This window comes from Orycteropus afer, unplaced genomic scaffold (assembly GCF_000298275.1).
Source record: "Orycteropus afer afer isolate SDZICR_OR568_19922 unplaced genomic scaffold, OryAfe1.0 scaffold00285, whole genome shotgun sequence".
Lineage (NCBI taxonomy): Eukaryota > Metazoa > Chordata > Mammalia > Tubulidentata > Orycteropodidae > Orycteropus > Orycteropus afer.
Genome location: NW_006921872.1, coordinates 957,221 through 966,420, shown reverse-complemented (window position 1 = coordinate 966,420; position 9,200 = coordinate 957,221). Strand labels below are relative to the sequence as shown.

The window sequence follows — 9,200 nt, the reverse complement described above, 5'->3', positions numbered from 1 at the left end:
CATAGTATTCCATTGTGTGAATGTACCAAAGTTTGGTTATCCATTCCTCAGTTGTTGGACATCTAGGTTGTTTCCAAGTTTTGGCTATTGTAAATAGTGGTACAGCACAGTTTTGATTACTGTAACTTTTAAGTTGGAAAGTGTGTGTTTTCTAACTTTGTTTCTTTTCAGGATTGTTTTAGTTTTTTTAAGGCCCCTTGCAATTCCATATGAATTTGGGGATTGACTTTTCCATTTCTGCAAAAAAGGCTGTTGGAATTTTGGTAGGGGTTGGGTTGAATGTCTAGATTGCTCTAGGTAGGATTGATAAGATAGTTTTTCCAGTACATGAACATGAGATGTTTTCCATTTATTTAGGTCTTTGATTTCTTTCATCAGTGCTTTCTTGTTTTCAATGTATAAATCTTTCACCTCCTTAGTTGAATCTATTCCTAGGAATTTTATTTTTTAGATACCATGATAAGTGGAAATGTTTTATTAATTTCCTTTCTGGATTTTTCTTTGTAGGTATATAGAAATGCAGCTGATTTTTGTGTGTTGATCTTGTACCCTGCAATTTTGCTGTCTTGTGGATTCTTTGGGATTTTCTATGCAGGGAAGTCTCCAGATTACAAATGAATTCCTTTCCTAAATTGGCTTTAAGTTGAATTTGTGTGTAAGTCGAAACAGTTAGGTATGGTTTGTATCTATCATCAGTTAGTCAAATATTTGTCTTAATATATAGTATACATAAAAAACATTAAAGAAACACTTTTTATTGTGCTAAAACATCTTTAACATAATTCATTGATGATAATGTTTTAACACACATCACAAAGTAGCACCCATTTATTGTTGAAAATCACTGTATGTACCTCAAATTTTTAATGTAATAGGCTTTACAGGAGCTGGTTCATAACTACAGGGGTTATACCTAAGTCAGGTATTTGTAACCTGGGGACTCTCTGTATATAGGATTATGTCATCTGCAAATAAAGATAGTTTTACTTCTTCTTCCTTTACAACTTGGATATTTTAATTTATTTTTCTTGGCCTAATTGCTCTGGCTAGGGCTTCCATAACAATGTTGAATGCCAGTGGTAGAATTGGATATACTTGACTTTTTCTTATCTTAAAGAAAAACTTTCAGTCTTTCAGCGTCAAGTACTATGTTAAAAATCCACTGCCACTGACTGAGTCAGTTCCAACTCATAGCAATCCTGTAGGACAGAGTAGAACTGCCCCATAGAGTTTCCAAGGCTGTGAATCTTTATAGAGACAAACTGCCTAGTCTTTCTCCTGTGGGGAAGCTGGTGGGTTAAAACTGCCAATCTTTTGATTAGCAATCGAACGCCTTAACCAGTGTGCTACCAGAGCTCATTTGTATATGATGTTAGCTGTGGATTTTCTATAAATATCCTTTTTTTTATGTTGAAGAATTTCCCTATTACTCCTAGTTTTCTGAATGTTTTTTTTATCATGAAAGGATATTGAATTTTATCAGATGCCTTTTCTGTATCAATTAAGATGATCATGTGATTTTTTTTCTCCCTTAGCAATGTGTGTATATTACATTGATTGATTTTCTTACATTGATCTACTTTTGTATTCCAAGGATAAACCCCACTTGTCCTGGTATATAATCCTTTTACTATGCTGTTGGACTTGGTTTGCTAGTATATTTGGTTGAGGGGTTTTTGCATTTATACTAATAAGAGATATTGGCCGTAATTAAACTCTGAACCAAATAACCTATTCCTCTGGCCTAATTTTTTTTTCAGCCAAACTAGGCTCTTCATTACTCAGGTAGGTAGAATAATGCATTTCTGCTCTGTCCTATAGGGTCACTATGAATTGGAATTTGATGGCAATGGGCTTTTTAAAAGATGACCACATCCTGGTTCTGGAATCTATAAATGTATTAGGTTACATTGCAAAGGTGAATTAAGATTGCAAGTGGAATAAAGGTTGCGAATCATCTGATTTTAAAATAAGTAAATTATCCTGGATTTTCTGGATGGACCCAGTGTGATCTTAAGGATCCTTAAAATTAGTGGAAGAGGGAGGCAGAAAAGGCGAGCGAGAGGAACTGTAGGTGGAAGAAAGAAAAGCACAGAGATGCAGTATTGCTTGCTTGTAGATGAGGAGTGGAGGCATGAGCAAAAGAATGTCAGTAGACTTTAGAAGCTAGAAAGGGCAAGAGATTCTCCTCTAGAGCCTCAAAAGGAACAGAGCCATGTGAACACCTTGATTTTAACCCAGCAGGTTAAAATCATACCAGATTTTGAATTATAAGATAATAAATCTGTGTTGTTTTAAGCCACTAAGTTTGTTACCACAGTATAGTGTATTTTATTTTATATTTTATTCTGCTGTTTTTGATGTTGGTTTATTTAATTCTGGCCTGAGTCTAGGTTTTAAAATTGGTTGCTAAAATTGTGCTTGTTGTTCAAGGCCCATTTCAAAGCTTCATGGATCACAAAGCCTTTTGTTATTCTTCCACCCCACTCCCCACTCCCATGTATCCTCTGACGAAGCATACCTAGTTTCTCTTTCCTCTTTGTGTAGTTCATTCTTCTTACTTTCCTTATGGCATCTAACTATAATACAGTTTAGAATATCATATTTGGTATTTATTTTATTTAAAAAGTGCTATTATTTCGATATGGGACCTCTGGTAGCATAGTGCCTAAGGCACTTGACTACTAACTAGAAGGCTGGCGGTTCAAGCCCACCAGCCACTCCTCAGAAGGAAGATGGGGCAATCTACTTCTGTAGTGATACTGCCTCGGAAACCCAAGGAGGGGTCGCTATGAGTCGGGTCCGACTCGATGGCACGTAACAACAACCAAACAACAACATTATTTCAATATGATTATTTATTTGAGTGTGTGTGTAAATTATATATACTTGTGTATATATATGTGTAATTCAAGTTGTACCTAAGATTAATGTATGTGTAGTTACCTCTCTGTTCATTTTTTTAAAAATTTAAATTCTTAGCCTCCATTAATGACTAAGTTTCAAGAAGAGAGGGATTTTATCTTACTGACCCTATCTTTTCTTTCCAATAGCAAGGCTCTGCATTGCATATGGAGAGAACCCATGTATGTTTCAGTTAAATTAGATTCAGTTCATAAAGCAAAATATAGCCATAGTGACAAGTTCCTCTGTCCAGGGAGAACTCTGAGGAAGTTAGGGTTAATCACCTTTAATATCAATCAGTGGTTTCAATAACTATAAGGCAGTTGCTGTAAGCCGTAGTTATTGAAACCACCGACTGATATTAAAGGTGATAATAGCATGTCTTTAGGCAGATTTTTTTATATTCTTATTTTTATTGTGATTTGGGTGAAGATTTACAGAGCAAATTCACTTTCCATACAGCAGTTCACATATACTTTGTCTCATGTCATCGACCACAGTTTACCACAGTGCAACAGCTCCCCTCCCACTTCCTCCCCATAGTTACCTCTTCCCAGTGTCCATCTCTCCATACTCTCCTGTGCCCTGAGCTGTCTCCCTGTGCATAAGCAGCCCTTCCTTCTCCCATGGTTGTTCTCTCCAGGGCGTGTGTCTACTTGAGGTAAATGTTTAACTCACATGCCTGTACTTTGTTTGGCTGGAAACCACAGGTGTGGGTTCAATTCCAGACCTGAAGGGCAGCTAGGGGCCATAGTCTCAGTGGTTCCACCAGGCTCTATTGGACCAGCAAACCTGGTCCCAACCATCTTTTTTTTTTTCCCCTCCAAATGATTTTGAGTTTTGTTCCACATTGTTCTCCCTCTCTATCCAGGATCTCCTACATCCCTTCCAAGTGGATGACAGTGGTAGCCGGGCACCATCTAGTTCTTCTGGTCTCATAGTTGTATAGGTTGCAGATTGGATGGTGTACCAGTCGCGAGGACTGATTGTTTCCATTAATTTTGGTTTTCTTCTTTCTTCTTTGCTCTTGATGAGGAGAGACCCATCGTTGCATCTAGGTGGCAGCTTGCTAGCTTTTAAGATCCCAGTCACTACTCGCCAAAGAAGGAGGTGGAAGAGTGTATATTATGTTATGTTAGGCAGATTTTTAAGAAACGTCTGGTATTTTTGTTTTTATTTAAGTACAGATGTATTTGAAAACAAAGAGAGGTATTTTGTTGCTTTTCAAGACTTTTGATTCTTGATGTATCATGGTTGTCTGTTTCTGTTTTTAAATGTTTCCTTTTAAAAAGTTTGCAAGGATGGTATTAAACAAACAAAAAATCTCACTGCCCTCAAGTAGGTTCTGAGTCATAGAACCCCCCTCCTTGGGTTTTCGAGGCAGCATCACTACCCAGTCTTTCTTCCGAGGAGCGGCTGGTGGGTTTTAACCGCCAGCCTTCTGGTTAGCAGTCACTACACCACTAGAGCTCACTAGAGCTCCACTAGGATAGTGTTACAGGCATGTTTCTTTTCTAACAAATATATCTTGAAGATCAATCAAAATGAATGTAATATTAAGTTAATGCTTAATTCTTCTTTGGCTTTGATTTTGAAAATGAAGTGAAAGAATTATTTTCTTCTGTAATGATAAGAAAAGAAGTTTTCTAGTAATAAAGGAAGCGTCAACTGAACTGATGTCCCTTTTTGCAAATGTCTTGTTGAGTATTTATTGAGTGTTATATTTGTCTCTTACAGAATGGAGATGTATGCATTTCAATTCTTCATCCGCCTGTAGATGACCCACAGAGTGGAGAACTCCCTTCTGAAAGGTGGAATCCTACTCAGAATGTCAGGTAAGGAGTTAACATCAGGAATAATCTTATTTTGGGGTGGAGCTTAAAGTTTTATTTTCTTTGCCTCTAGTAAAATGAAAATAAATACAGTCATTTAACCAGTACAGAAGAATCTTTAATTGGCTCTTTTATTTTCAGCGAGAGCTTTAACTAGTATGCATTATTCTGAAGAATTGTATTTATTGAGCAATAATGCACCTGAATCTCATTTCTTGTACATTCACTGTGGAAGAAATTTTCCAGTCTGGATTCTTCCTCTTACCATTATCTTAGTTCCATTCTGTTTCTTTGGATTCCATGACTTCTGTGTAAAGTTGCTTCCTTATTTAGGATTCTTACTACTTTTTGCAGAAAAGCTTTATAATCTTTACAAACTCAAAATTGACTTTACATAGTACTTTAAAGAGCTTTCATTATCAGGTGTTTTTCTTTGTTTTGTATACATGTGTTTGTGGATGTTTCTTCTGATTTGGAAGGTTTTATTTTTCTTTCAGTTTCCTTTGATTATCCATCTTTTGATCAGTCTGTTTATCTAGATACATAAATTTTTAATCATGTTTATTTAGACTAGTGATTTACAAAAGAATTTTAAAAAACTGTGTGCCTTATTGCATATTTTTAAGTGGGCATCAATTTTCAGTCATAAATTTAAATAGTTAAAAGATGAAAATTTTCTCCTCGAATTTGTGTTTCCATTGCACTTACCCCTACTGAGTTTTATTCTAACACTTGAAATTTTTATGCTTGATAGCCTTATACTGCTTACCCAATTATACTTTTGTGCAACTAAAGTTTATATACACTTGTTTTAATTGCTGTGACAGTAAGACTGTAACTGTTAAAACTTTTCTATATTGAAGTATTAGAATCATTATTAATATACCAAAAGAAGCAAAACCATACTCACTGCCATCACGTTGATTTGACCTTTCCTTGGTTTTCTGAGGCAATATCTCTGCAGAAATAGATTGCCCAGTCTTCCTTCTGAGGAGTGGCTGGTAGGTTTGAACTGCTAGCCTTCTGGTTAGCAGTCAGATGCCTTAGGCACTATACCATACAGTTGATTTAAAAAAATAATTAAACTTTTGGTATATTTTCACTTTTTGCATTTAATAATTATTGAAAATGCCTTAATTAGATGTAAATAATATTTGTTTTAGGAGCTCTGGTAGCATAATGCCTAAGGCACTTGACTGCTAACCAGAAGGCTGGTGGTTCATTTCATATCCACCAGCCACTCCTCGAAAGGAAGGTTGGGCAATCCTACTTCCGTAGTGATACTGCCTCGGAAACCCAAGGAGGGGTCGCTATGAGTCGGGGCCGACTTGGCAAATAACAACAACAACAATATTTGTTTTCAGTTACCTAATGGATGTTACATTGCTAGATTGATGGAGAGTTTAGCTTCAGTTTTTTATATAGCACACACATTCTCCATGCAGAGACTAAGACATCTTGTTTAAATATGATAATGGAATAACATTTTTAAGGCATTGAAAATTTCTTATGAGGAATTTGAAATATCACATGGTAATCTGTTGTCATTCATTTTTAACGCTATAACAGCTTTATTGAGATATAATCCACATGCCAGCAGTTCACCTATTTAAAGTGTCCAATTCAGTAGTTTTTAGTGTACTCACAGAGTTGTTCAGCCATCACCACAATCAATTTTAGAATATTTACATCACTCTAAAAAGAAAACCTTATGCCTTGTAGCAGTCACTTCCCATTACTTCTCAACCCCTGCAACTCTAGGAAACTACCAGTCTAATTTCTGTATCTATGGATTTGCCTGTTTTGAAAGTTTCTTATACATGGAATGATATAGTATATGGTCTTTTTTGGTTAGCTTCTTTCATTTTATATCTTTCAAGGTTCACTATCCTGTAGCATGTATCAGAACTACATTTTTTTAATGGCTAAATAATACTCTATTATATGGATTTATCTCATTTATTTATGCATTCATAAGTTTATTTATTCATTCATCACTTAATGGACTTTTAGGTTGATTCCACTTTTTGGTTATTATGAATAGTGCAGCTGTGAGCATTCATGTACAAGTTTTTGTATGGACATATGTTTTTGTTTTCTCTAGGATATATGCCTGAGTCATAGTCATATGGTACCCCCTGTGTTTAAGCTATTGAAAAACTACCAGATTCTTTTCTAAAACAACTACACTATTTACAGTCACATCAGCAGTCTGTGAGAATTCCATTTTCTCCATATCCTTATCCATACTTGGTATTGTGTCTTTTTTATTGTAGCTATTGTAATGGGCATGAAGTAGTATCTCAATATGGTTTTGCTGTCAGTCTTTCTTTTGATAACATTTTTATTTTAAAACAATTTTAGATTTTTTGGAGCATTGAGAAGGTAGTACAGAAATTCTTGTATACTCTACACTCAGTTTTCTTTATTACCTACATCTTATACTAGTATATTTGTTATAGTTAATGAACAGTGTTAACACATTATTAACTAAAGTGCACATTTTGTTCAAATTTCATTAATTTTTGTCCATTATCTTCTTTTTATTCCAGAGTTCTATGCATGATACCATATTATATTTAATAGTCATGTTGCTTTAGGCAGCTCTTTGATTATGACATTTTTTTCAGACTTTCTTTATTTTTTAATGAACTTGATGGTTTTGAAGAGTACTGGTCAGATATTTTGTAGAATGTCTTTCCTTTGGGATTTGTTTGATATTTTTCTCATGATTACATTGAAGTTAGGTGTTTTCCGGAGCAATACCACAGAGGTAAAGTTCCATCTTCATCACATTTTATCAAGGGTACATCACTGTAAAGTACTTCATGTACTTCATCACCTGGCGGAGATAGTGTTTCTAAGGTTTCTCCACTGTGAAGTTACTCTTTATCCTTCCTTTTCACTTTCTTCTTTGAAAGGAAATCACTAGGTACAGCACACACAAGGGAGTGGGAATTTATACCTCCTTGAGGGTATCTACATAAATCATTTGCAGTTTTTCTGCATGAGAGATTTATCTTCCCCATTTATTTATTCATTCAATTATTTTGTTAATCATTTTTAAAGATCTCAAAGCTTGTAATACGATATATATCTCCAGTATTATTTAAATTAAAGAATTGGAAGCTTCCTGACTTGCAAAAGGATTACTTACCCAGTTATTGGAGTTATTTGCTTTCCACTTTCTGAAAAGTGTTTACCAGAGAGACTCTTCAAGAAACATCAAATGATTATTACTTGTACTGGTTACTCATTCCCTTAAGGTACATTGTTTGATCCAGTATACTGAAAAGGAGTTAAGAAAAATAGATATATTTTTTAAATGCCAATCTACACTTTTAACAAAATTACTTATGAGACAGGAGGAAATATAGTCATTTTTGGGGGGGTAGATTCTTTTTCTTTTTTTTTTTAAATTTTTACTATAATTTGGGTGAAAGCTTACAGAGCAAATTCATCTTCCATAGCAATTTACATACACTTTGTCTCATGACATTGACTACAATCTCCCGTAATGCAACAGCTCTCCTCCCACTTCTTCCCCATAGCCACTTCTTCCCTATGTCCTTTCCCATGCGCTCCTGACCCCCAAGCTGTCTCCCTGTGTATACACAGGCCTTCTATTTTCCCATGATTCATCTCTCCAAGGAGTGTATCTACCTCATGTAAATGTTCAGTTCATATGCCTGTCTTTTGTTTGGCTGGAAGCCACAGGAGTGGGTTCAATTCCAGGCCTGAAGGGCAGCTATGGGCCATCGTCTCAGGGGTTCCACCAGGCTCTATCAGACCAGCAAACCTGCTCCTCCTCTCCCCCTACTTTTTTAAATGATTGTGAGTTTTGTTCCTCATTGTACTCCCACTCTATCCAGGATCTCTTACATAGATCCCCCTCAGTGGTTGACAGTAGTAGCTGGGCACCCAGTAAGTTCTTCTGGTCTCACAGTCATGTAGGCTGAGGATCACATGGTCTACCAGTCCCTGGGACTAATTGTCTTTATGCATCTTTGTTTTTCTTCATTCTTCTTTGCTCTGGACGAAGAGAGAACCATCATTGCATCTAAATGGCTGCTTGCAAGCTTTTAAGATGCCAGTAGGAGGTGGAACAGTGTTTTTGTGTAGTATGTTATGCCAGTTGAGCTTAATGGATCAATGCTTTTAAATTTCTGTTCTGCATCCCTAACATTTCACCACCACTGGAAATACTGAAAAACTATGTACCCTGTTCTAAGGATGTTTGGAATGGGTGAGAGGTATGCCTTTCTTCTGTAAAAGGCAGTTGTAAATGCTTCAAGAGCATGTATATGTTAGTTTTAAGACCACTGTTTTGCACAGGATTTTTTTTTATTAAATAAAGTTTTTATTAAAGCATCATTCTTTTTTTTTTTTAGGATTTGGGTGAAGATTTACAGAGTAAATTCACTTTTCATACAGCAGTTCACATATACTTCGTGTCATGTCATT

General features: G+C 35.7%; 1 protein-coding gene across 1 annotated transcript in view; it reads left to right on the top strand.

Moving 5' to 3' along the window:
• UBE2R2 (ubiquitin conjugating enzyme E2 R2) overlaps positions 1-9,200 on the top strand; it is a 179,571-nt gene that overhangs the window by 147,669 nt on the left and 22,702 nt on the right. The window contains exon 3 of the mRNA XM_007950678.2: positions 4,642-4,739. Within this exon, the coding sequence (XP_007948869.1) occupies positions 4,642-4,739 (98 nt within the window). The remainder of the gene's footprint in view (positions 1-4,641; positions 4,740-9,200) is intronic.